General features: G+C 46.1%; 6 protein-coding genes and 1 long non-coding RNA gene across 9 annotated transcripts; 3 read left to right on the top strand and 4 right to left on the bottom strand.

Moving 5' to 3' along the window:
• Positions 1-745: 745 nt before the first annotated feature.
• Positions 746-1728, top strand: LOC112270578. The gene is made up of 2 exons (XR_002962841.1): positions 746-928; positions 1041-1728. It is a non-coding gene; the product is annotated as an uncharacterized LOC112270578 (long non-coding RNA).
• A 571-nt stretch (positions 1729-2299) lies between these two features.
• LOC100828392 lies at positions 2300-3359 on the bottom strand. Its single transcript, XM_003569398.4, has one exon. The coding sequence runs from the start codon at positions 3299-3301 to the stop codon at positions 2549-2551; it is 753 nt and encodes a 250-aa protein (XP_003569446.2). The 5' UTR covers positions 3302-3359; the 3' UTR covers positions 2300-2548.
• Positions 3360-4208: 849 nt separating this feature from the next.
• Positions 4209-8959, bottom strand: LOC100827163 (elongation factor 2). 3 transcript variants are annotated; one of them, XM_010233783.3, is made up of 3 exons: positions 8826-8959; positions 7550-7663; positions 4209-6883 (listed from the first exon to the last, which is right to left on the bottom strand). In XM_010233783.3, the coding sequence occupies exons 2-3, from the start codon at positions 7638-7640 to the stop codon at positions 4443-4445; spliced, it is 2532 nt and encodes an 843-aa protein (XP_010232085.1). In that variant the 5' UTR covers positions 7641-7663; positions 8826-8959; the 3' UTR covers positions 4209-4442. The 3 variants fall into 3 exon arrangements, with proteins under 3 accessions (XP_010232085.1, XP_014755031.1, XP_003569442.1); XM_014899545.2 differs by having other exon boundaries at positions 7550-7659; positions 8826-8940; XM_003569394.4 differs by having other exon boundaries at positions 7550-7678; positions 8826-8895.
• Positions 8960-12635: 3676 nt separating this feature from the next.
• LOC100837067 (neural Wiskott-Aldrich syndrome protein) lies at positions 12636-13723 on the bottom strand. Its single transcript, XM_010233781.3, has one exon. The coding sequence runs from the start codon at positions 13362-13364 to the stop codon at positions 12993-12995; it is 372 nt and encodes a 123-aa protein (XP_010232083.1). The 5' UTR covers positions 13365-13723; the 3' UTR covers positions 12636-12992.
• Positions 13724-16366: 2643 nt separating this feature from the next.
• On the top strand, positions 16367-17040 carry LOC100828693. The gene has a single exon (XM_003569399.4). The coding sequence runs from the start codon at positions 16593-16595 to the stop codon at positions 16815-16817; it is 225 nt and encodes a 74-aa protein (XP_003569447.1). The 5' UTR covers positions 16367-16592; the 3' UTR covers positions 16818-17040.
• Positions 17041-18388: 1348 nt separating this feature from the next.
• LOC100828995 lies at positions 18389-19061 on the top strand. The gene has a single exon (XM_003569400.3). The coding sequence runs from the start codon at positions 18509-18511 to the stop codon at positions 18731-18733; it is 225 nt and encodes a 74-aa protein (XP_003569448.1). The 5' UTR covers positions 18389-18508; the 3' UTR covers positions 18734-19061.
• Positions 19062-20951: 1890 nt separating this feature from the next.
• Positions 20952-24073, bottom strand: LOC100836756. The gene is made up of 4 exons (XM_024458666.1): positions 23619-24073; positions 21932-22742; positions 21296-21864; positions 20952-21214 (listed from the first exon to the last, which is right to left on the bottom strand). The coding sequence occupies exons 2-4, from the start codon at positions 22733-22735 to the stop codon at positions 21205-21207; spliced, it is 1383 nt and encodes a 460-aa protein (XP_024314434.1). The 5' UTR covers positions 22736-22742; positions 23619-24073; the 3' UTR covers positions 20952-21204.
• Between the last annotated feature and the right edge of the window lie 2175 nt (positions 24074-26248).

Below are 26248 nucleotides of genomic sequence, written 5' to 3'. Positions count from 1 at the left end.
TGCTACGAAATGGCCACTAGCATCACGTATGACTGCACCAGTCGCACCGTCCTCAAGATCAGCACCCTCCTCAAGATCTTTACTCTTATAAAAAAGCGAATTGGCGGCGGTGGTCCGTCACCAGCTTTTGTTGTGAAGAAATAACCCTCATCATCTTTTTCTATTGTCAAAAAACCTCTCTTTTTAATGCAAACAGTTAAACCTATTTGTTCCGTTATCAATAATTGCGGAACCGATCATATTTTGGTCGAATGGAAAAAGAAAAAGAAAAACCTAAACCTCTTGCAAAAGATTGACATGTGGATAATTTTTATCACCAAAATTGAAATAAGATGGACAGTGCTGCTAACATGTAATAGTGATTTTAATCTAATTTAGCGAGTAGTCTAATTTTTTCATCCATGGGTATTTAGCTAGTCAGCAATAAAAGATCCATCAATGTTAAGAATCCTGTACATCGATATAATTGCTGTTGTAAATGAAACACACTTATAGGCTATAGCAGGCTTCCCAGAAGCATGCCAGGCCCATCCGTAGTGGCCCAGTTCCAAATGCTCATAAAACAAGTTGTACTATAGTATCAGAAGATGATATTTGCTCAAAAAGTTCATGGAGCAAGAGCAAATAATTAAATAAATAGAGTGGCACGACGAAAGCCATTTTCAAGCCTTTCACTTTCCTTAAAAAAGAATTTTATTCCTGTAAAAAGATAACTTTGACACGTATGTTTACCATTTTTTCCCCTTGTGGTAGTTGGTAGGAGTTGAAAATGTTTGAGAATCGAGATGCATGATTGCTACAGCACGGTTCGACGGCCTCCGTACTATCTCTCTGTATCTTGGATACAGAAATCCATAATGGACAGAGATAATATGGGTACCCAAACCATACCCAAATTCATTATGGATATGAGAGAAAGAAAATATAGGTATTCAAAAATCCAAATACCCAGAAGAGAATATGCTCATTTGATACTTTATTTCTCCCTCTTATCTTCTTTTCTCCCCATCTTTCCCGTCTCCTCCTCCTTTCCTGAGCAGCGCGGTGCGTGGCCGAGGGCGAAGGTGGCGGCGGCAGCCATCTTGGGCGGCGGAGGGGCAGCGGCAGGCCCGGACGAGGGCCGGCGGAGGCCACCGCAGGCTCGGACGAGGGCCGCGAGGCGCCTGCCGGCATCGGCACCGCCCGAGCCGCCGGTCGCGGGCGGAATCGGGGCGGCAGGCGGCGGACGCGCGGCCCCTGCTCTTCTTCCTCTCCCCGCCTGGCCACGGCGGCGCTTGGGTCTGGGAGGCGCTCGGGTCGGGTTGGGGAGGCGTGGGGCAGCAGGTGGGGGAGGCCCCGGTGGTCGCCAGCGGCGGCACCCGATGCGGCCGGGGCGAGCCGAACGGGGCAGGGGAACGCCGGCGGGGGCACCTAGGGAGGTGGCGGAGGGTCGGCTGCGGTGGGAGGACAGCGGTGGTCGGCGGCGGCGCGGTCCGGCTGCCGGAATCGGAGCCGGCGCCGGTCGGGGTCTGCTCGGAAATGGCCGGAACGAGGCAGTTGGCCTTCCCGCCACTGGTTGGGTGTTATGGGCAGATACCCAAGAAAATTTGGGTACCCGAAATTCATGGGTATGCTGCTGGAGACTTGTTTTTAAAATATTCATATGGACAGTTTTTCGGTATTCTAGCAAAATATGAATATACTGGTGGAGATGCTATAAAGATTGGCATGGCTTCGAACTGAGTCTAATTTAAATCCGTGTCAATATTTATGAAACGGAGGAAGTATCTTAGAAACCTAACTCCGACATGAAACATAACTCGAAAATAAGTGTTAGGAGGTCGCCAGGTCGGACCGGAGACATGACCCGGTGGTCGCTGTAGAGATTGGAAATCGTCACTCGTCAGTCAGGGGGTGGTGTCGGCGAGCTAGCTGGGTTCGCGGCGGCCGTGTCGGGAGAGGAGGGTAGCGCTTGTTGCATCTTGCATGCGAGCGAAGGAGACGCAGGACTGCAGGAGTGCGGAGACGATACGACAGGAGTACTCCCTACGAGAAAATTGCAGATGGTGTCTGAAATATCAAGGGTCCGAGAAGTAAGGAAGTATCATTCCGATCTTAAATTGTTGTCGAAATATTACATGCATCTTGACGGTTTTTAACGATAGATACATCAATATTTAGACAAATTTAAGTGATCAGAGGGAGTAACAGTTTTGATCTTCCGTTGCACATCTTTCTACTGAACCCTGTGATTGTGATCAGCTGACCAAGCTATCAGCACAATCACGACATCGAAACTTCTAAGCGGCGCATGTAATCAGTAATCTCAAACAGTCCTGGACAAGGTCATATGATTGCTTCAGTTATACTACTACGCAGTAGATATTTACAACAGAGTCGTCGCAAAAAGAGAAGAAAAAGAAATTTACAACAGAGTCGTCGCAAAAAGAGAAGAAAAAGAAATTTACAACAGAGCCAGCCCCATGATTATGAACAGAGATCAACTGATCTTCCTTCCTGGTAGAGTGGTCGTCTCTATCTCGATTCTCGGTCAGCTTGCCGATGCACGCTACCGCACCGTTGCGGACGCCTGGAGCATGTCCGCGAGGTCCCTGGACGCGCGCACGGACTTGTACATCTCCAGGACGAGCCTCTGCCCCAGCTCATCTGGCCTCTGCCGCACCTGCGCCTGGCTGCGCGACCGGCGCACGGGCACCCGCTTCTGCCACAGCGCCTCGGGCGCCGGCCCGCTCGGCAGCGCGCGCGTCCCGCCGCACCCTGCTGCCGACTGCTGCTGCTTCTTCGCCGCGCCGAGCATGGCGTCCACGTACGCGTCCCGGATCCGCCCGAGCACGCGCGCCGGGGCCTTCGCTGCCGCCACGGCCGCGGCCGGGGCCTTGACGCGCACAGGCCGGAGCATGCCGCCGAGCCGCACGCCCCACGGCCTGCCGCTGCCGCCGTCCCCGAGCCGCACCAGGTTGTGGCGCGTGCCGCCGCGGCCCGCCGCGCCGCCGCCGCCCACGCGGTGGTACTTGCTCCGGTGCCAGTAGGACCGTATGCCCTTCGTGAACCGTATCGGGAAGGCCTCGGCTTCCATCGTGCTCGTACTCGTACGCCTGGTCGCCTCGGGTTGGGTTGGCTGGGTTGGTGTGGGTTTTGGTAAACACGAAAGAGATAAAGCTTTTCGTCGCTGATGAATCCTGGTTCCCGCTTGAGCTCCCTTCCTCCTTTTATGGACGGGCTCGGGAGAGCTGCTGCTGAGGTCACGTGTGTATGCAACAGTACACAAATTTAAGATCGCCACTTGCAATAAACATTTCATGGAAGGTGCTGGGTGAGTCCGGAGATGTAGTCGTGTAGAGCAGGTGTTAGCTGAGGTGTTCTCTCGTGTCAAGTTACAGAGAAGAGAGGTGTGTCTGACCAACCCATCATTATTGAAACTTGACATTACGGCGGGAGCGAACGAGTCCTTGATTTGTATTGTTTGTGATTGGCGAATTTAATCTGCTGAGGGGTCAGAAACTCGGAGACGAGGTCCAAAACTGTTGAGCAAATTTACTTGTTCAAATCAATTAACATGATGAGTTTAGGATAATGCTGTTAGTGACGATCGCGTTTGCTTGACTAGGCAAGGCAGCCTTGGGCAGTTGGGGATTCAGTCAGATCGATTCGGTCACGTAACATGTAGGCGGCGTGTACAAAGACGTACTGCGGCGTGTACAAACACGTACTTAATCGGTCATTATCAATTGTTATGCTATTGTTTGTGTGCTTTATTCAGCAGCAGTCTTAAGTATGTTTGTTGCGAAAATATCCATGGGGCCATCCTTACCGTAAGAGCTTTGTGGGGATCTATTTATGTCGGTGATGTGTGCCGGATCCTGGCCCCGCGGGTATAGGTACCAGAGAGATACTCCCATATGTGATTCCATCGATAACTAGGAAGAGTCATATTCTCGCTGTCAAAAAAGGAGGAAAAGTCACCTTCAGAAAAAAGAAAAAAAAGAGAGAGGAAGAGTCATATTCTCTGGTACTCCCAAGTCAGGTGGTAATACCAAAACCGCCACTAACGAGATAAATGACAAACAGAACAATTCTAACGACATGAGAGTATATAATATATAAAAAACTTAAATTGGTGACTTGGCGTGATGATCAAGTGTTCAACACACCCCATCATGGTTAGATGAACAATTGACTAACTTAACATGAAACTACGGGGCCAGTTCTCAAAGTTCAACCGGAAATTAGACGAGACGGAAAGCAGCACTCAGGAAAATGTACCAATGAACCAAACATAAGAAGACGGATAGGAAAATATTCGGTAGCACGCTACCATACAGGACGCACAAAACTGGTTCATCTGACAACCTAAAGAGCTGAATCCGAACAAAAGGTAATTTCTCCTAACAAACTAAGTAGACCAAAAATGGGGTGATAGCAGATCATATGAGAGCAAAAATTTAGAGCTTGTCCTCGAAGTCGGAGAGAGGAGTCATCTGTTCCTTCAGTCCCTTCCTCTTGCGGATATCCACGACCAGCTGCGCCGCTTGGGATCCTGCATCCAAAGGATCAGAAGACATAGTGTCCCAGTGATCAAACACACACTGCGGGAAGGCCTGGCCAGAGGTTGCAGCCCTAAGTGTGCTGGAGAAACCGAAGGACTCGATAACAGGGAGGTAAGCCTTGATATTGTACAGTGGGGTACCAGGCCTCTGCATCTCCTCAAACACGTGCCCTCTCTTCTGGTTAAGAACACCATAGATACCACCAAGTGCATTCTCAGGGGCCTGGATCTCCACAAGATATACAGGCTCTAGCAGCCTTGGCTTGGCTGTGAGCTGAGAAGCATATATGACTCTCCTGGCTGTTGGGATGACCTGACCACCACCCCTATGAATAGCATCAGTGTGGAGAACGACATCACAGACCTCAAAGCAAATGCCTCGCATGTTTTCCTCTGCCAATGCACCTTCTTTCGATGCCCACTGGAATCCAGCCACAACGGAATCCTTGATTTCATTGAGATATTGAACTCCCTTGCACATGTCAACAACCATATTTGGGCCAGTGGTCTCAGGTCCAAAACACCAAATCTTCTTGGCAAGGTCCTTGTCCCAACCAAACTCCTCGGACAGGATCTTGGAGCGCACCTTAGGATCATCACGAGGGCCAATGCGGCCATCATCGATGGCCTCAGCCAGTCCCTCCTCCAGGGGGCGAGCTTCCATATATAGACGGTTGTGCTTGTTGGGAGACTTGCTCATAACAGTACGGCAGGACTTCTCAAGAACGGTCTCACGGAAAGAGACAACAGGAGGAGAAACAATAATTTCAGCACCACCCATGAAGTCCTCCTGCAGATCCTTCAAGCAAATTTCAAGGTGCAGTTCTCCAGCTCCAGCAATAATATGCTCACCAGACTCTTCCATGGTACAGAGAACCATAGGATCAGACTTTGCGAGACGCTTCAAACCTTCAACAAGTTTGGGAAGATCTGAGGCAACCTTGCACTGAACCGCGACACGTACAACAGGGGATACAGAGAATTTCATTGCTCTAATGGGGCATGCATCAACCTCCTTCTCATTTGTCAGGGTAGCATTCTTTGTGATGAACTGATCCAAACCAACCATAGCAACAGTATTACCACAAGGAACATCCTCAACAGATTCTTGCTTCTTTCCCATCCATATAACAGTACGCTGGACACTCTTCACATACAGATCCTTCTTCTGGCCAGGGACATAGTTGGGGCCCATGATCCGGACCTTCATGCCAGTTGCAACCTTCCCAGAGAAGACCCGACCAAACGCAAAGAATCTGCCCCTGTCAGATGCTGGAATCATCTTGGAAACATATAGCATAAGAGGACCATCTGGGTCACAGTTTCTAATCGCAGTTGCGTAGATATCATCAAGGGGGCCCTCATACAAGTTCTCCACACGATATTTCTGTGCTTTGGAAGGGGAGGGGAGGTGGAATATCATCATCTCAAGCAGAGCAGTACTAGCTGGCAGCCAAGTTTGCATAACGCGCTTCATGAGAGCCTTGCCCATTAACTCCTTTTCATCAGTCTTCATGGTCACACCAAGCTTCTGCAACATTGGCCACAATTTATCCTTCTGGTCATTCATGCAGGTGTTGATGATTTGCTTGATCGGATCATAGCAGAATTGAACAAAGCCTCTCTTACAAGTAGGAGAGCCAGTGTTCTTGCTGGTCCATTTTTTTGTGGTTGGGTCAAAGAAGTTCTCACCCCAGAGCCTCTCCATCATCTTAGATTCATCAACTCCAAACTTAGAGGCATACATCTTAGCAAAGTTCGTGAGAGTAAATGCCCAGCCATGTAAACCAGCAGAGAAAGCAACAGTTCCCTTCTCAGGGTAGACTTGGACATCACCAAGGAGCGCATCTTCATATGTTGCCATAATGACATTGGCATTCTCGATGACACGGGAGAAGGTCTGGTAGGCTTCCTCACCTTCAACTTGAAGCTCAAGGAAGCACCGGTCCATCTTGTTCACAGTAAGGACAGGCCTAATCCTCTCACCAAGTGCTTGGCGCAGCACAGTTTCAGTTTGCACACAAACACCCTCAATACAGTCAACCACCACCAAAGCACCATCAGTTATACGAAGAGCAGCTGTGACTTCAGATGAGAAATCAACATGCCCAGGTGAATCAATAAGGTTGATCAGGTATTCATTCCCATCTCTCTCACCCTTGTATGCCCGGAGTGATTCAGCAGTCATCTCATAGTAAAGAGAGATGCCAGTCGATTTGATTGTAATACCACGCTCTGCTTCATCTGCACGAGTATCAGTCATGCGAACGTCACCAGCAACCTCCTGTGCAATAATGCCAGCAGCAGCCACAAGGGAATCTGTAAGCGTAGACTTGCCTGCGATGAGTAAATAAGACCACCCAGTCAGGAAAGAGCAGAGAAAAATTAATGTAATTACAGCGCACACTCTTAATATTCAAGAAGAAACACAGCATCAGAATTCTACAAATTAGAGGCCACAATCAGAATGTCGACATAGAAAAAAGGTCAGGCCAAAAGTCTTGGGAACTTTCAGGGATTAACAAGATCAAAACAAAAACAAACGGACTTCGCAAAACAGGCTTGGAGAGCATAGATATTCTACTTGGATTAGGTTACATAAATTCACATGCTACAGTGATGCAAATTACAAAAGCATACATATTAAAATAATGACACCCATCTACTTCAAAAAACATGTAAGTAGACTTCATATGAGGATCAGATCCTCTAAATGAAAGGAACAGAAAATTTACTAATACAGTAGCATTTTAGGTTACCATGCCAACAATGTTGAAGGCAGGGACTCTCTATTCAAAAGGTCAGATGGACTGATTTTTTGAGATGAAATAAAATCTGACAACAGAATTGTAAACAAGCCATGTTGTGCAATAAAATATTAAACGAATCTAAACAGCTGTTCTTAGAAAATAATACACAAACATGAACAAGCTACAAAGAATTCAACCAGAGAATATGTATGAAAATTTACGCAATACAAGAGATAAATTTCCTGGCACATACCATGGTCCACATGAGCAATAACAGACATGTTACGGATGTTATTCTTCTTGTCCATAATCCCACGGAAGTCATCTGCTGTGAACTTCACCATCTCGACTGCTTTTGAGTATCTGTCTATGAATATAATTCCAGTTTAAAAGGAGCAAACAAGATATAATTCATTAAAACCCTTGTGGGAGTAACTAAAGTGAATAAATAAATAGAGACATACAAAGACAGATCAACTACTAAAGAGCTCCTGAAATTATTCAACTATCTCATACTATAAATGTTTTACCACTGTCCATAATTAAACAGATGTAAGCAAGCACACCAAGATTAAAAAAGCTTAGAAAAATAATGCAGAGTTGATAAAAAAAAGTCGAAGCACAGGTTGAAAACAAGGACTGAGAATATAATACGAGCTAGGTGATACTTCTATTCATATTGCATTGTGAACAACAATGCAAATTCCATAATATTTATTTTACAGAACAAGCACAACTGTAGCCAGTAACACTATCTATTGTTATATACAAGAGATAATAAATCAGATTAGGAGGTAAGACAAAAAACAATTAAGCCCTGTGAAAAAAAATACATGACTGTTGCATACAAATCAGACGACAGAACTAAACAAAAGATATCCATACAATCAAAGCACAGAATAAACACAGTCGTATAGTCCCAAAGACCCTCCCAAAGACTAGCATTGAGCACTCACACATGTATATACTAAAGTTAAAACTTGATTACTAACAGAACATAAATCTTCAAAAGGAAACACATGCTCCTAGAGAGCAGACCACCCATATGTGCATGCAGAAACAATATACTGAGCAATCACATATAGAACTATATTAGAAAGTCCAATTCAAATCCAAAAACTATTTTACGCCCTACTGACCAAAGATGATTCAGCTTCCATACAAAAAAAATCAAATCAGAATTATCACCTAATACATATATAATCTGAACGAGATGTGCGTCTACACAGACGGTAAAATGCACCAGGGAGAAAATTATCTAGGAAACGTGAACCAAAAAAGAGTTATACCAAAATCACCTCGAATCAGTGCACAGAACTCTCTACTTGAACGAGTACTCTCATTAGAATCATGGAAGCAATACAACCTTTCGATCTAACAAAAAAACGGGCGATCTAACCAAATCCAACACCTCACGCAACGAGATGTGTCAAAATGCCTCCGTTTTGACTAGAAATACGAATGAGCGAAGAGATAAGGCGCAGCACACGGGTGAACTACGGGGATCGAACACAGAGATGGTGTCTCACCTTGCGGTTTTGCCTCCCGATCAGGAGGAATGGGATGAGGAGGCGCCGCCGCCGACGCGAGAGGAACCCCAGGAGAAACCTAGACGAGGCGATTCCCTGTGGGGCTTGTGGGGGATTTATGAGCGGCGTGTCGTGATGCCGCGGCAAGGGCGGGTCAATCGCGGCTGTCCGTGCAGTTGCGGGGCAAGAGACGCAACAAGCTCTGCGCCGTCCGATCAGATCCAAAGCAGGGGCAGATTGGGAAATGTTCTTTCTTGAGAGGAGAATGGGGAATGTTCTGTGAGGCGGTGGACTTGTTCCGGCCCGACCTCTGGGCCCCATCACCAATGAGACCAGGCCCGGACGTTTTACGTGGCCGTTACTCCTCTCTCTCTCTCGATTCTAGAATGGAAGCTTGGCCCTTGCTCCCGGATGTGCCGCAGCCCGCACTCAAAGGTTGTGCGGCCTGCAGTATGCTGGATGCTACCAGTAGAAGTGCAAACCTCAGTGTACCATTTGACTTTAAGAGTTGTGTTAGGCGTCAGTCGGACGTCGGGACAGAAATATCCGCCGTCTCCAGAACCGCCGGATTCGCCGGTGACAGCACCATCATTTTGGTCGTGCCGGTCGCCGCATCACCTGTTCGCCGTCGCACCGACCGTGGTCAGTACCGCCTCCTGTTCGCCAGAGCACCAGCATTGGGTGCGGCGCCGCCTCCCGTTCGCCGCACCGCTCGCCGGAGGTCGCAGCCGCGCAGGCTGCCGGCCGCAGCACCTCTGATGACCGGTCGTAGCAGCACGAGCTGCCGTTCGCAACACTGCGTCGGTAGGACCGCCGCCACCTCCTGTTCCCTGAGCACCGACCACCGATGTGCCGCCGCCTTCCGTTCGCAGCAGCACCAACTGACGCTCGCAGTAGCGGGATTGCCGGTTGCAGCACCTCAGGCCACTGGTCGCACACCTGCTGTAGCACCGCCACCGCCGACCGTTCGCGGCACCCTAGCCCACCGTTCGCAGCAGCACGGGCCGCAGGTCGCAAGCCTCTGCCTACCGCACCTGCCGCCGGTTGCCTGGCCTCGCAGCTCCTATGCCCGATAGCAGTGATGGAGAAACATCCCATGGAATAGGGGAGAAGAGGAAAGTAAGAGAGAGAGAGAGAGAGAGAGAAGGGATAAGGTAGAAGAGGAAAGTAAGAAGCGTTACCTGCAAAAAAAAAAGCCGACGGGAAAAAGAGAGCGTGGGGCGGTTGCTTTCTTCCTGCCACGTGTCAGATGAGAAAGGTGGTCGACGCGGCCCTTCCGATCGGTCGGTAGATAACAATTCTTTCCCGTGAACTAAAGTTTTAAAATGACACAATTTTTTGAAAAACTAGGTCATTTGTTTGAACTAAGGAGGGTCAAAGGATACCCTGAGGGTCACCATGTTGCACCTCTAACTACCACTTCCATTCCTGTTTAGGGGCCCCAATTCACCCTATGCAAAACCAAACCCAAAACCGGAAAAAAAATAACCGAAACCGACCGAAATTTCGGTTTTCCTGATTTCGGTTTCGGTTTCCAAAATGCGGAACCGTTTGGATTTCGGTTTTCTTGGTAAACCGAACGGTTTTCGGTTAAACCAAAACAATATACGGTGTAGTAGGTGCAGTATGAACAAAAGGCACGCAGTAGCCCAGTGGTTTGTACCAACCGAGTGTTCTGAGGTCCAGAGTTCGATTTTGAGCACTCTCGGGAGTACAGTAGTAGAATCAGAACACGTACCTTGATCAGAGTGCTTTTGTGTTCAAACATGCCTACAAAATTTATGTGTTGTCCAAAAATTCGCGTCAACTTTTGTTAATTTGGTTATAACCAAAACCGAACCGAAATTAAATGGTTATAACCGAAACCGAACCGTATTCTTATACGTAACAGTATTAACCGAAGTATACAAACCATATTAACCGAAAATCCGTATTAACCGAACCGAAAACCGAATGTACACCCTGAGCCCCAACGCATACCTACGTTGAAGATTTAACTGATATAACATTAGTTTTATATCTAAAAAATATACCATTAGAAAATAGAACATCCAAAGTTTCAAATGGTATACTTTTTGTGATATAAAACTCATCTTACATTAGTTAAATCTTCAGCCTAGGGATGCGTGGCCCCCCATAAACCAAAAAGGAGGGATTACATCGGTTCTGAATTGTGAGAAGTTGTGGCAGAGAGTCGGAACATCTTATAAACAAACAGAACATAGGGTAGTATTAATTTATATGGATGGGCTCCGTTCCAAAAAAATAAATATGGATGGGCTTGTATAAAATTGTAAATTAGTCCTATGGATTTTTTTTGTGATGGATAAATTGATGCTCCATCCATTCCTAATTAAGTATAAGAAGTCATAAGTTCGTCCTAAGTCAAATTTCGTCCGGTTTGACCAGGTTTATAATTTTTTAATTTCTTTACTAACAACTATAACTCCAAATTAATTTCATTAAATATACCACTTATATCTAATTTTATACTATAATCATTTAAGATTTTAGATCTTAGTAAGTTTTTCTATAAACTTGGTCAAACTTGAAAAAGTTTGATTTAGGACAAAAATAAGACTTATATTTAGAAACGAGGGAGTAATATTTTTATTCGGCCAATACAAATATATGAGTAAAATGCATCAGAGGTCCTAAAAGTATATCATGAGTGCGAAGTTAGTCCTAATAGTATGAAAATGCATATTTCGTTCTTAAGATTTATCGCCAAAATTACATGTTGCTCCCTTCTTATTGTACGTGCTTGCCCGCACAAATGGCATATTGCAGTTGATCCGGCTTTTATTTTCTTCCATGACATGCAAACATATGTATGTGTTGTATACATGCATATACTCTTTTATCTTTCTGAATATGTCAGTCCTTGATTTTCTTTCGAACTCTAGTCGCAATGTACTCCAACACTAACAACCAAATCATGAGTGATTCTGCCCATCTCCATTCTAATTGCGTCGAGCTAATTTCTTATTTGATAAAAGAAATATTCCCTCCCTTAAAAATATAGTGTGTATAACTTTTATTGATCGTGAGAATTTCCAATTTTTGATCAACATTGTATCAAAAAATATCGGTATCTATGGTGACAAATGTGTATCATTAGATACGTTATGAAATATATATTTTTAGTATATTGATTCTACAGTATAGTTGTTGATATATTTTGTTATATAATTGGTCCAAGTTTAAAAAGTTTGACAGTCAATAAAAGTTATACATCCTACATTTTGACATTTTGAAACTGAGAGAGTATATTCTAGACCAAGATAGCAGCTGTACCAGCAACAAATTGGATGTGGGACTGGACTGTTGGATATCCGTAAAACTCAACACACAGATGATAGTTGGACTTGTTAACGAAGTTTGCCTCGCAAAGGAAAGCAAAAGCACCGTTTGTCGATTGTCGCTAGTTGGGGTTCTTGGAGAAGGGTCGCATCATTGATGTGTTTGGCAACTGAATGTCGATCATTGCTTCACAGCCTAGATGGCTTAACTCGATCACAGTTTAATGTAACTAATTATGACCATTTTGGATGCTCAGAATCCATGGAAGAAGAACTGGGCTTCCCATAGACCCATCCAATTCTAAGCCATAACTCACCTGAAGTTAATTAAATAACTGCACCTTTGAACAAACTGGCATGAAAAGCCTCCAATTCGAGAGACAGCAAGCTCTAATTAGTGCTGACGTTATGCTTCAACACTCTCCTAAAAACTGAGGTGCAGAAATTTTTAAAGCAGAACTGTAACCGGTAGCGTAGTGGTAAAGAGTCGCAAGGTACCCAAACGATGTGTAAAATTGGAGATTTGGAATTCCGCCATTTCGCAGCGAGCCAATCTGCCCAAAGAACATACAAATTCGATCTATGAAAAGTAAAAGATCACTGACGACCAACGCAATCCCTTTATCTGCCAGTTCCGCGCTCTGCTTTGCTATTAATTTCTTACAACTGAAAGTCCTGTAACCAGAAGCAAAAACTGAAGAGAAAAAAAGAATGATGCATTTCAACAACTACAGAACATACGACCAGTAATAAGGATTATTACAAGACACGGTGAATGCAATGCATACACATGAAATCCATGGAACGCCGGCGTGGCCTCGGTGATGTAATATATCGGAGAGGATCACTATGCGGTTGCTGCAGATCACAGAAGGAGCCGTAGGATCGCCAACGCACATACCGTGAAGGGGAGGGCGCGGCTCCCGTGCGTTGACAAGGCGCTCGACGGCATGAATCCGGGGTCCTGCGGGTACATACGCCCTTGGCCCGGCGGCGAGCCCCCGATCTCGATGTACCCGCCTGGCGGCGGCGGGCAGTTGGACACGCCGGGGTAGGACGCCGGAGGCGGAGGGCTGTAGTAGTAGTACGGCGGCGGCGGGGGCAGCGCCGGTGGAGGCGGCGACGGGTACACTATCGGACAGTCAGCGCACTTGACGTCTCCGTCGGCCGCCGCTGCCGTGGCCGCCATGACGGCCAGGACCGCCAGCACGAGGACCGGCGACATTGCCCTTCCCATGGCCGGCCGCCGGATTATAGTGTAGCACACACTGCGCTACGAGCCTGCCTAGCTAGGAGAGAAAGAAAGTTGTCTAGCTAGCAAGCTCGGTAAGAATGTCCGTACGGTGTGGCCGTGTGCTGGCCCCCCTCCTCTCGGGCAACCTTCTTATGATGCCATCGCAATCCACAAACTTGTATATCTATCTTGTTGCTTTATTGGGAGGAATATTAGTTGGGATTCGTTAGAATTGGGAAGCAAGTAGAGTATTATGCATAGCTGTAGAAGAAGGGATATGCGTGATTGTACTGCTGTGCCGCAAGCAGGGGAAAAGAAGCTGGCTCGGGAGTTGGGAGAAAGTGGCTGACCGAGGCTGGTAGATCAGATCAGAAGGCAGAAGCTCAGGACTGTACCTGATCGTTAACCTCCGTTCCAGTGTGGGCCGAAAGCGACGGGCATGTGGCGGCCCCTAAATTCGTGGGTCCGCGCCGGGGCAGGTCGGCCACATGAGCCGCGCAAGATGGGTGGCGGCAGGGCAGGGCACGGGAGGCAGATGCGCCGCTGGGTTCGCTGGAGCCACCGACGCGGTCGGTCGTTGCATGCGCATGTGCGTCTGCGAGCCCAAGTTGGACTGGACTGGGGGTGGGGGTCTGCGAGCGCACGACGGATGCGTCAAGCAACAACAATCAATGGCGTCGTGGGATCGAGTGGAGAACGTGGAGTCAGATTCATCATTGGAGTAGTGCTGCGGGGAGCTTGGCTTAAAAGTTTCGCTTCTCATGTGTATAAAGTTCTAACAAAGTGAGAAGAAGCTTCCGATCTGGTGAAAGGTTTGTACTTGTGTGTGCGTACAAAGTTTAACAAAGCGAGAAGATGCCATGTCTTCGGCTCGTTTTTCTTGTGCAATATAGTAGGCTTGCTTCTCTAGTCATGGTTTGACTTTTACATCATGAAAACTTTTTACTCCTCCGTTCTAAAATAAGTGACATAGATTTTGTATAATAATCTATACAAATCCACGTCATTTATTTTGGGATGGAGGAACTACTATTAATTTTGATTACTAAAAAAGTGTTATACGTGCACATGGGTACATCCTTCCTCCTTTCATCGGCTTCTCAGGCGTCTTGGTGGGTGCTACCGTGCTAGGCCTTTCTCTTCCATCGGCGGCTCCTCAGTCGACAGTGGCACTAGCAGGACGTACGGGGATCCTGCACGACTACTAGGCCGAAGGTAAGAGTAGAACCATATATTTAGCGATTCTCCTAAGTACATTTCGTATCATCTTGGCTCGTCCTAAATAGTGATTTTTTTGACCGTATACATAGTGTTTTTAACCCACCTTTTGTAACTTGGCAAAAATTAATGATAGGATCAGACATGTCACATACTCACATGCAGAAGACAGCTCACTGATTCTCGTTCGAAAATAAACAAGGGAACCTTCAGTCAACGGCAAAAAAACCGCACTATTAGCGATTCAAAAACTGAAAAGAAAAGAAAAGATCGGAGAACCTTCGATCGCTTGTTTAGTGCATCTCAGTTTCAATGTTACCTAGTTGTTCACTAATACTGGAATTCATGTGTTGCTCTGGGATACCAAAAATACGTACCCAACTGGAGCAGTCAAAATTCGGCATATTCTTTAGCATGAGTATTAAATTCGAACAAATATTGTCTGCATTTGTTTTGTGTTCTAAAAAAAAGTTCAAAATATTTAAAAGTGACAGAAAATTTACCCATGAGATATTATTATTATCCTCGTCTCCAAGCTGACATCGTTGGGATTGATGTCTTCAGCTCATTCCAATGCTTTCCTTGCTTGCCTATATATTGGCTGCCTCACGCCTTTTATGCGTCTTGTGCTGGTAATGTGAGTCTCTTGTTGTTAGTTCATTTCAGTTTTTCAATTTATCGTACTCTTTTCATTGAATCAACAAAGATAGTTTGCTTTTTTGGACAATCCTAGAGATTTAATAATACTCGCTTCGTCCATATTAAGTGACACAAATTTGTCCAAATATGAATGTATCTATACAAAAAAGCGTCTAGATAAATGTAATAGAAAATCACTTAATATGGGATGGAGGGATAAAAATTAAAACCAGGAGGGTGTTGAGGTTGTTACGAAGGTTTCCTACTTCCTAGCGTAGTGTGTGGTGTTTTTGGTGTTCATTGTTATGGGCGTTTGTTTTGTTGTTTTTCTTCTCGCGCCTATATTTTTTTTGGAGGCTCTCGCATCTATATTTTTTTGTTCTTTTCATTGTGCAGAAATAATTTAGGAATCAGGTTGGGCTAGAAGTAATGCGTCAAGGCCCACATTTTGAGCCCACAAGGGCTCACATGCACGCCATGTGAAAGTGGTGCATTAGGTTAACTCAAGATCTAATTTCAATCCTTCATCTCCGTGACGCACACTAAGAAGAGTGAAGTTTGACGAGAACGGCTTCTAAAAGAAGTCGGTTCTAGAAGCTAAAAAGAACGTACCCTAAGGATAGAAATGAAGTTTGACGAGGTGCCCTTTTCAGTATTTTGTTTTTATTTTGAATTCATAAATGGATTTATAAACTATGTTTAAGAGTTGAAATGTATTTTTGACTAGGTATCATTGTCGTGATGCGGTTTGGACCGTACATGTCGAGCGCCAGACTTTGACTAATGCTGCAGTTTAGATCAGCTTTCATCAGCTGAGGCTGCTCAGCTGGTAGTAGAAATAGAAGTTACTGACATGGCCCCATCTATAACGTCTAGTTGTCTCTGGATGGAAAAATGGAGATAAGAAAATAAATAAAAAACAGCATGCGTAGCACCCGATGTGACGTGGCAGCTGATATGAACACAAGTATTTTACTCTCCACAAAGAGAGGAATCCATTACGTGAGGAGGTTCCAGAGAACTCCAAGGAACTAACAGGCATACGTGTGAGCTCAGGATTTGTGCAGCGCTACCCCACGCTAGGTGGCAGCCAGCCACTGGGAACGCGTCATCAATCTTCATCTTCATCTTTTTCGCGAGGAATCTTCATCTTCATTTGCAAGACCTAGCAAAACCAGTTACTAGCACGTCGCGCCACGCATCCCCCTGCTCAAATCTTCTGAAGGAGTATATATATGCCTCATAGCACGATGCCTCGATCATCCAAACAGTTGGAGATCAACATCTGACTATCTGAGCTGTGAATCCCCTGCGCATCCATCCACCAAAAATTCGACGAAACAGAGTAAGACAAGCAGAGCAGGCAGAGCAGCCATGCCGTTCGTGCCGGCGTGCGTGCAGTGCGGGACGAGGAGCAACCCGTGCCGGTGCAAGGTGGTCGGGCCGACGCTGGGGTTCGTGGCGTTCCTCGTGACCGGCGTCGTGGAGTGGCCGCTCGGCGCGGCCGTGTACCTGTTCCGCCACCGCAAGGGACGCCGCATCATGGGCCACCCGGCCAGGGTCGTCTACCCGCGCGTCACCAGGGCGATCCCCATCTAATCCTCATCGGGGCGGCGTCCTGCTGAATCATGGTCTGGGTGTGTCGTGTTCATATTTGACGATTCAATAAAAAAAGCCTTGTGTGGTTTGTGTTGAAAGCTTACGAAGCTTCGCTGTGTTTGTATGTCAACAATATATAACTGGTTCCGTTACTCTCAGATGTTCTTGCTCTGTCGGAACTTTAGTGCGTTGGTTGCTTAAAAATTATATTTTTCGCTCTTTATTCGTTAAGAAATATGCAAATCGTCACTCAACTATTTTTCGTTATTCACTTTTATTTTTAATTCCCAAACTGTCGAAATCGAATAACAATGGTCTCTCATCTGGGTCCCGATTTATCATGTTGCATTCGTACGACGTCCCCATACACATCAGCGGCAGGTCATCATGCTCCATTGGAATGGGTCTATTCAAGTCTTTTGAGTTGAAAACAAATGGACCTTGGACTATAAGAAATCTGATGTCGACGTGGCAAGTCGTGGGACAAAACCATTTACTGGGTGTGGGACCATCTGTGTCTGGTTTTGATAATTTGAAAACCAAAAATATAATGAAGTACACTTTTCGAGAAGCTGAGGGACGATTTTGACCATTTAGGACCAAAAATATAAAATAAAAATAAAGAACATTTCTATACTTTTTAAGGAATTGAGGGACGAAATATACTTGTTTTTCTTCAGCGTGTTCTACCTTACAACAAGGTTTGTATGAGTTATCAAAACAAGATATATTTTCGTACTTCTAGGTGTTGTGTGATTAGTTAAATCTATTTTCGTAAATGTACATTTTTTTACTGATATGTCTACTGCTAAATTTTATTTGAGTAATATATGTAGTGAGGTTTATTAGTTTTCGTTTCTAACAAGCAATCGTGCTCATTACCGGCGGTGCAAGTTTTATTTTTTATTTTTGGACTGGACTGATAGAACATGCAAATGCAAATGACACACGTATCATTCAATTAGTGTTATAAAATAATATATCAATACATTTATATGTGAATCAAAATATCAAGATGTATGAAGATGTTTCCCGCGCTAGCGGGACACGGAGCTAGTGTCTCGAGGAAACACGGTGCTAGTTAAATCAGACGGACATAGAAACTAACACGCCACATTACCTAAATAACCTAATGGAACCATGTTTCTTTTTTTATCTCAATTAATTACATTATGTATTTCTTTTTCATACAAGCCTGCCCCTTTCCGTTACTATATATACTTCAGAAAAAAGAAAAGCAGGGCAGACATAGAGAGAAGGTTCGTGCCGTCAGAATAACACTACCGAGCGAAAACCAGAGAGCACAAATCCGTGAAACTGCATTGTGTATATTTTGTTTTTCCGTTTCTTGGAAGGACTCGATTACTCTGACCTGCTAAAGGAATACACGTGTTGGATCCGGATTGTGCTGGGCTTCTTCTATGCAACGTGGAAGTGAGCTGCTGAGCAGAGTCACCATCTGCCTTTTCCAACAGTTGCTCCCGCTCCACCACGTGCTGTCAACTATGCCACGTGTGCCCCGCGCAAAGCCGTTATTTAAAGTGCAGCTATATGCTTGAGATCTCGACCATCTCCCATCTCACGGCGTGAACTGCAATTTCTTGATCATCCATCCATCCATCCGAAATCGAAACAGAGGCTTGTGTAGAGCGCCCGACGACGAGCAGAGGTTTTTTGGCTTAGCAGCAGCAATGGCGTTCGTGCCGATCTGCGTGCAGTGCGGGACGAGGAGCAACCCGTGCCGGTGCAAGGTGGTCGGGCCGACGCTGGGGTTCGTGGCGTTCGTGGTGGCCGGGGTCGTGGAGTGGCCGCTCGGGGCGGCCGTGTACCTGTTCCGCCGCCGCAAGGGCCGCCGGATCATGGGCCACCCGGCCAGTGTCGTCTACCCGCGGGTCAATAGAGCAATCCCCATCTGAATTGTCTCCGGCGTCGCGTCGCCGTTCTAAGTTCTAACTGGCTAGTCAGATTTGTGTCCTGTGGTTTGCAACATTTCTCTCTGTGAATTGTGTGTGTTCAACAAAACATTGTGGTCTATGTTGTAAAACTTGTATTCGTCGTATCTGTACGATTTTTGTTTATCGTCGATGTATGCAATGCATCTGGTTTCGTCGTCAGCAAGTGCTGTGGCATTTGAGAACTTGGGAATTCTGTTTGGATGAAAGAATGGCCCTCCTTTTGGCCCAGGCTTCGGAATTTCCATGTGAGCGAATGGAACGCGTTGCTTGCGGTGGAAATTCTGGCCCATGTTTTCTGAGCAAGTCTGTATTTTCTCTCTGGCCCTCCAGTTAAGGGTTTCTAGGCGAGGTTATGTGTATGCATGTTTACAACAAAAACGGGAAATCATATCGATACCAGACTATATCTATCTAGAACGAATAGGTGTCAGGGAATTTTTCTTTTTTCGAACAGAGGAGCTCTGCTCCCGATTTCACTAATGAAATCACAGTGTTTTAAGATTCTAGAGGTTCGGCATGAAAGTAAAAGCAAGGAATGACACAACATAAGCTGGTGTCTACAAACATTGCCAGCAACAGGGGAACATAAAAAGGGGTCGACGACATTGAAATACAGATCATGTTGATGACACAAAAGTTCTTTGACCATCAGTCTGCATTTCGCCTTGTCGTCGCCCTCCAGACAACATGAGCTTTGGACACTTGAGATGTGACCAATGACAGCCTAGATGCACCATCTCTTAGCTTGTATCGATCAGTACCCTTTTGCAGTCCACACATACAAACCTTAATTTATGGTCAAAGCCTTTTCATAACACAAGGCTTTTCATAACACAAGTAATTTGAAGTATTTTTGATAACGAATCTAACGATACTAATTTCATGTCATATAAACCACACCTTAACATAGTAATTTATGATCAAATATGCCATTCTTTAAAAAACAGAGGAAGTATGATATCTTTGCATATTAACCATAGAAACACCTTTATCTTTCTAAAAAAACACCTTTATCTTCAGCGGGATCTTAACCTTCCATAATTGTGTATATGGGATCCCAATCTGTCTATCCTTAAGCTTCCATAATCGTAAAGAGACTTAACTGAGAACTGACCTGATTTGGTTAATTTCCAAACACAACTGTCATGTTCATCAGTTAGCTGTACAGGCAAACAAAGCATTCTCAACTGTGTCCACATTTCAAATGTCTCTTCCCTAAAAGATCTTCTAAAAGTAACACAATCCCAATCTGAATTAAACACATCAGCAACAGAAACAAATTTCGATTTAACTAGTCCATACAGTCTCGGGAACTTAGAACAAAGTGGCTGATCACCAATCCAATGTTCCTCCCAGAAGTCAGGGACAAAATGAGCACATAAAGTCATGGATTGAATTTCCAGGCTTCTTGCTGCCAGCTGTTACTAGTACATTCAGATAAGTGTTATCACAAGAGGACTACGATGCTTTCAGATGTAAGCATCTACCAAAGCAGGAGGGATCAGCAAGTTTGCCACAGGCCCCTTCTCCTTGCCGGTGCCCCCGTTCATCACCTTCGGACCTACTGCCTTCTCCCGGATCTTCTCCAGCTTTTCCATTACCTTCCTTTTGTTCTCTGCACTCGAGGTTCTAGCGTCAGCACGATCAGTCACCACGAACGTTGACAGGAAGGCAGATGAAACGTATGATAGGGCATCTCTGCGGTATATCCTGCTCGTTAGACTTGCTCCTTGGACATCAGCTGACTGCATGAAGGAGTGGTAAACTGCTAAGTAACAGGGAACAGTTCATGTCTCCTTATCAAATTACCTGAACTCACGCGTGAAACGGTGAAAGTAACAACGCCATACATGATATAAAAAGTTCAAACGAAGAGGGAATGTGCAACCTAGAACGCTACAAAAGGCCGACCAATACACGAAGGAAATCTCAGCGGTCCCTGTGATTTTCTAAACAGAGGGGAGGGCTGATTACACACACACACAATCTGTAGCTGCTGACCTACTGATACATCCAATACATCCACAATCTGCAGCTGCTGACCTACTGATAGTTCTAAATTACCGAAGCAGCGGCCAATACATCCAGGCATAGAAAAGACTGAAACAGATCTGGGCAAACCTGATTATGTTAGTCTTCTGCTGGTGCAACCATTGCTAGCAGGAAGGCCAAGGATCTGAGCGGGGAGCTGCAGAGACATCATGGCGATTGGTTTTGCCAGGGGAACGGAGAAGCTGGTGCTGGTACAGTTGTACAACTAGTGGGTAGCACTACTACAGAACATGACATTAGTAACGGGCATGTAAAAGGCCATCAGTGGCGGGAGGACCGCCCGCCGCAACCTGATTGCCACTGATGTGGGGTGCATCAGCGGGCGTATCAGTAGCGGGCATGTCGCGACCGACACTGATGCTATACATGAAGACGGCACTTCACCGGGGCCTGCGCATAACAACAGAAGCCATGTGCGTAAGAGCATTTGATTAAGGTAAGGAATGAAAGGAGTATGAAAAGTATGCTTACCGGTCGCTCGGACCCGGATCGTTATCCCGGATGCCCTTGCTTGGATCCGGTTGGCTAGCTGGGATGTCCACGCTTCGAGCTGGGCTATAACCTGGGGTGTGGTAGTCCTCTTCCTCCAAACGTGTGCCGGAGAAGGCGCTGCTCTTCGGCGGAGCCATAGGCGGGGGAAGAGGAGGAAGGAGGTTCCTCAGACCGTCCATTCCTTCCGCAAGTAAGCCTTGAATGGCAGGGTGCTCTTTGGCGACGGCCGATAGCAAATGATGTACAGCCATCACTGCAACATCTCTTCCCACCAAAGTTGCCTCCGCTCGTGCCTCCACTCGCGCCTCCGCCTTAGCTTGTTCTATTATTTCATCATCCGTGGCCTTCCTTTTCTGGCCCCTGCTTTGCTTCGGAGCCGGCAGGAAATAATCGTCCCAGGCCGCCCCTTCGCCTTCCCCAAATACACGGCCCGTGTGCTCAGCCTTTTCCAAGCCGGCTGTCACAGCTGACTCCCACCTCTTGCTTTGAACGGAGTCAACGGAGCAGTCTGACTTTGCCTTATTCTCCTCCCATTTGTGTGCTTTTTCCTGTGATAATAAGACAGAACCAATGTGAGTGTCATAACACCGAAAACAAAAGCACGTGAACCCTTACCGCAAAGTTTCTGACATTCTCTTGCATTGGCTCCTTGCCCGCCCACTCGTCCGGTTTCATGTGTTGACGTGCATATTCTCTAGCGCGTTGGTCCTGCAGCATGTTATGCACAGGAGGCACCCTCCCTTCCGCCTCCAGCTGACGGTCCTGCTTCCGCCAGATCTTGCTCTTCCCCTCTTTCCCCGCACTCCCAAGCCTGTGGTTGAACTTTTTCTTATCACGCAATGCCTTCATAAATTCACTCTTCGCAATGAAGGCAGGGTCAGCCGATTCCTTCTTGAATTGTTCCCATTGGGCCTCATCAGTTATCGACGGCCATTTCTTCTTGACCAATTCGTAGGGTTTGTCCAGCCACTTTCTAGCAGTAGTTTTCCAATTACTGAGACCTCTCCGCAGTGCTATGTTGGCTGCCGCTCGAAATCTCTCCCGCCACTCATCACTGACTTGGAACCTCTTGTGCACGTCCTGGAAGCAAAGATCTCTAGTGACATCATTAATGTCATTCCACTCGTCGGTGATTTTGCAATGTTTACGAGCAATGGCTCCACAGGTGTTTGGGAAGGTCTTTTGTGCCTTTTCCGGCGACACAGGGCGGCCTCTATCAGAATGCCTAGTGACGACGTAGCAGAACTCCTTCAAGTTGTGACTCCCCCTCGGCGTCTTCTTCTTTGGCTTGGAAGCCGTAGAAACAGTTGGTTGCGAAGTACCCTCTTTGACTAGTTGCTCGTTGACTTCCTCTTCTGCACCAAAGCTGGCAATTTGCTCTCCAGACGAAGACTCTTTAGAGGAAGGTTCCTTGCCCATTTCGCACCTATGCCATCAAAACAATCAAATATATAGCGGCAGAAAATTTGGGCATGACCTATGCTACGAAACTAGCAAAGTTGGTCTACCAGGAGTTCAAAACCTAGATAGAAATCCCACCCGCATATATACCTCCTCGGCACGATGGCCGGCCCCTTGTGCAATGACCCGGCACGATGGTCGGGCCCACAATTCACATAAGCAGCATATATAAAATACCATGACAGCAGCAACATATATGTAAATTCCCCAAGCTAATATTCATAACCATATGACAGATGCAGCATATGTATAAAATATGTACCATGACAGCAGCCAGCAGCAGCAAGATCAAGACTAATTTATGTAAAAAAAAATCTACTAACCTAACACCTATACAGCAGCAAGATCAATAAAATTCATATACATAACCAAAATGAAGTAATATGGGCATAATAAAAATGAACCAAATGTAACGACACAAGCATATGAACCAGGAAGGGGGGGGGGGTTAATTAAGCCTAAAAGATGCTAGGTTCTACTGAATATCTACTGGTGCTAAAGTGTTCCGTCGACAGAGAGCTAATGGGATGAAACAAATTAGACATCCTAAGCTTTTAAATGCCACTGGTTTCACCTAATTTGGAGTTGTCAGGCAAAATCTATGGACAGAACAACGTGGCTACTCTATAACAAAACCGTAAAAGATACAGTTTTGCAAGTAAGATTCACGAATTAAGACAATTGATCTACGGATAATTTCTACAGCAAAGAGCTACATCTAGGTGTAATCTACGCAAAGGACTAATCTAGAGCTCAACCGGAATAATGGTTTGCAAGAAATCGAAATCTAAAGAGAGCTAACCGAAGAACATTCGGTTCAAAAGAAAAGGTTGAGTTATACCACAAAATCTCACTGGACACGACCGGAATCCGTGAAGGGATGCTCGGGGAAGTATACGAAGAGGTGGACGGGGTTCAGCAGGTCGAGGTGGCGTCGGCGGCGAGGTAGGGCAGGTCGAGCTCCGGGCAGCGACGAATTCTCGGCGAGGCTCCTCCGGCGTCCTTCGGCTTTGGGCCGCAGCGGACGAGCTCCGCGCCGGCGCGGGGATGTTGGGTGGCGGCGGCTCCGGCGGCGTGGCGGTTGCTCGCGGGAGAAGAGGCGGCGGCGGCGTGCGGGTTTTGGTGCGGGGGCGAGGGAGCGGGGGCGGGCGAGGGAGAGCTGAGGCGGCGGCGGACGCGCTCGGGGGCGGAGGCGGCAGAGGCGGGCTCGGGGCTCGAATCCGGCAGGGCTTCGCCGCGCTAGGGTTAGTAGCCGCCCACAGCTGGTCTGAATGAGACGCGCGAGCGAGATGAAATTTTCACCAAGTGTTGGCCGCGGTTTGTGTATGAGGTATGGTATCAGTAGCGGGCGGCTAAAGATGGCCCGCCAGTGAAAACTTGTCTACGGTTTGCTGGTCTGGAAAGATATCAGTAGCAATCAAATTCATAATCTCTCCGTCCCATATTAAATGACTTTTTATATCATGTCTTTGGACGTCTTTTAACCTAGATAAATTAATATTTTAAGTTATGATGCACGAATTTATGAATTTTGTCCATTATCTGTACTAATTATAAGAAAATCGAAAACTCTTTAGAAAAGGTTGAAGCTTGGCATGGAATGTACTATACCATAATAGTCATGTACAAAAAATTTGATGTCAAAATATGATATGGATTCTTCAACTTTGGTTCATTTTAGTGAATCTCTGATACAACTTATACTCGGTTGTGCCAAATTGGACATATTGTATGGCTAACTTTATTATTTGAACCTTTTTATTTATGCGTGTGAATTAGCATTAATGAATCTTAAATTCGAAAATTCAGCTTATTCTAATGAATTTTCTAGATTTAAATTAGTAAAAATCCTCGAAAAATGCATAAATTTGTGCAGACAAAACTGTAATTTTGGATTGAGTTTTTGGGTGTGCCAAACCCTTGTATTACACACTCAAAAGGACAGGTATTTAATTTTTTCGGTTGTCCCCAGTGGCGGAGCTGGCATGTAGCCATTGGGTTCAAATGAACCCAATGAAATTAGGCTAATCCCTTTATAATCATCATTTATTTACTGTTTATAACTAATTGGAACCAATTTTTATTGTTGAGTGAACCCAATGATTTTTTTCTAACTTCGCCACTGGTTGTCCATGTTTCGCCGCCGCAAGGGCCGCCAGATTATGGGCTACCCGGCCAGTATCATCTACCTGCGGGTCAATATATCGACCCACATCTGATCGACCGGCCGGCGTCCTCCTGAAAGGTCTTTGGCGTCGCGTCGCCGTTTTCTAACTGGCTAGTCAGATTTGTGTCATGTGGTTTGGGAAGTTTCTCTCTGTGAATTTCGTGTGTTCAATAAAAAGGCGTGGTCTCTTTTCTAAAACTTGCAAGGCTTCCTCATATCTGCATGATTTTTTTATTTATCGTTGATGTATGTAATGCCTGGCCGTAGGTAGGAGAGAGAGGGGGGGGGGGGGTCGGGCGACCGAGGAGAGGGGTGGCGCCGGTGGCATTTGAGAACTTGGAAATACGGTTTAGACAAAAAAATGATCCACTTTTTGGCCTAGGCTTTGGAATTTCGCTCGGACCCAAGTGCGTATTTTCTCTCTGGCCGTCCAGTTATATGTGTTTCTATGTACCTGCTGTGCTTAACTAGTACTACCTCCGTTGAGACAAGAATTAATTATGGAACGAAGTGAGTAGTACAGTCTAAAAAGATGAGCTTAACTAGTTGGCCCTCCATTTTGCACAAGCACCACTGGAAACCCCTGGTTAGTCGGCGGTGGCACTTGTGGACGAATAGTTGAGAAATTCAAAGATTAGAAATTCGTTTGAGCTTTGGAACTGTTTTGTTGGCGAGCGACGAAATCTTAACTATTCAAACGAGTACTGTTAAGATCCTAGATGTAACTAGGTGTAGAACAATCCGAGGAAGATGAACTTTATACTGTGTTTCAACATGGTTCGGGTATGGGGCAAAGAGAGAGAGAGAGAGAGGGAGAGCAGTACCTTCGCCTTGGCTAGAAGATCCCGACAATGCGGCCATGGCTATAGCGAACGGTGGCGAGGGAGAGACGGTGGGGCGACGGCGTGGACGGAGCTTCCCGTCGTCTGCGCAACCCTAGATCAGTAGGGGATGTCGGTGGGGTGGGTGGCAAACGCAACGAACCTCGTAGTGCATGCCCCGGCCTCCCACCTCTTTATATAGCGCAGCGCGACGGGGTCCCGCCAACCATATTGGGTTGGGCGCCCCATTTCAGGACGCCAGATTTGGGCCCGTTGGGCCCACACGGATGGGAGATCACTCTAACATTCTCCCCCTTGATCTCAACTTTCTTTTAACTATATACATTTTGCTTTAGTCGTTTCACCACCGATTAGTACGTAGAGCATGTTTCATCGTCTCAGCTCAATTGCCGATAGAATCAGACAACTACGACATACCTTTCAATGTTGAAACAAATTCTGTTCTTTTCGGGCCATTTTTTA

Source organism: Brachypodium distachyon, chromosome 2 (genome assembly GCF_000005505.3).
Source record: "Brachypodium distachyon strain Bd21 chromosome 2, Brachypodium_distachyon_v3.0, whole genome shotgun sequence".
NCBI classification, from domain to species: Eukaryota; Viridiplantae; Streptophyta; class Magnoliopsida; order Poales; family Poaceae; genus Brachypodium; species Brachypodium distachyon.
The sequence above is the reverse complement of the archived record's forward strand: the minus strand, read 5'-3'. Positions and strand labels throughout refer to the sequence as shown.

Bases quoted from the DNA above. Each gene is read 5' to 3' on its own strand.
- LOC100828392 (XM_003569398.4), bottom strand. From the start codon at position 3,301: ATGAAATGTTTATTGCAAGTGGCGATCTTAAATTTGTGTACTGTTGCA.
- LOC100827163 (XM_010233783.3), bottom strand. From the start codon at position 7,640: ATGGTGAAGTTCACAGCAGATGACTTCCGTGGGATTATGGACAAGAAG. The intron at 6,884-7,549 runs GTATGTGCCAGG...TACTCATCGCAG, and splicing joins TATTGCTCATGTGGACCATG to GCAAGTCTACGCTTACAGAT.
- LOC100837067 (XM_010233781.3), bottom strand. From the start codon at position 13,364: ATGGGAAGGGCAATGTCGCCGGTCCTCGTGCTGGCGGTCCTGGCCGTC.
- LOC100828693 (XM_003569399.4), top strand. From the start codon at position 16,593: ATGCCGTTCGTGCCGGCGTGCGTGCAGTGCGGGACGAGGAGCAACCCG.
- LOC100828995 (XM_003569400.3), top strand. From the start codon at position 18,509: ATGGCGTTCGTGCCGATCTGCGTGCAGTGCGGGACGAGGAGCAACCCG.
- LOC100836756 (XM_024458666.1), bottom strand. From the start codon at position 22,735: ATGGGCAAGGAACCTTCCTCTAAAGAGTCTTCGTCTGGAGAGCAAATT. The intron at 21,865-21,931 runs GTAAGGGTTCAC...TTATTATCACAG, and splicing joins AGAATGTCAGAAACTTTGCG to GAAAAAGCACACAAATGGGA.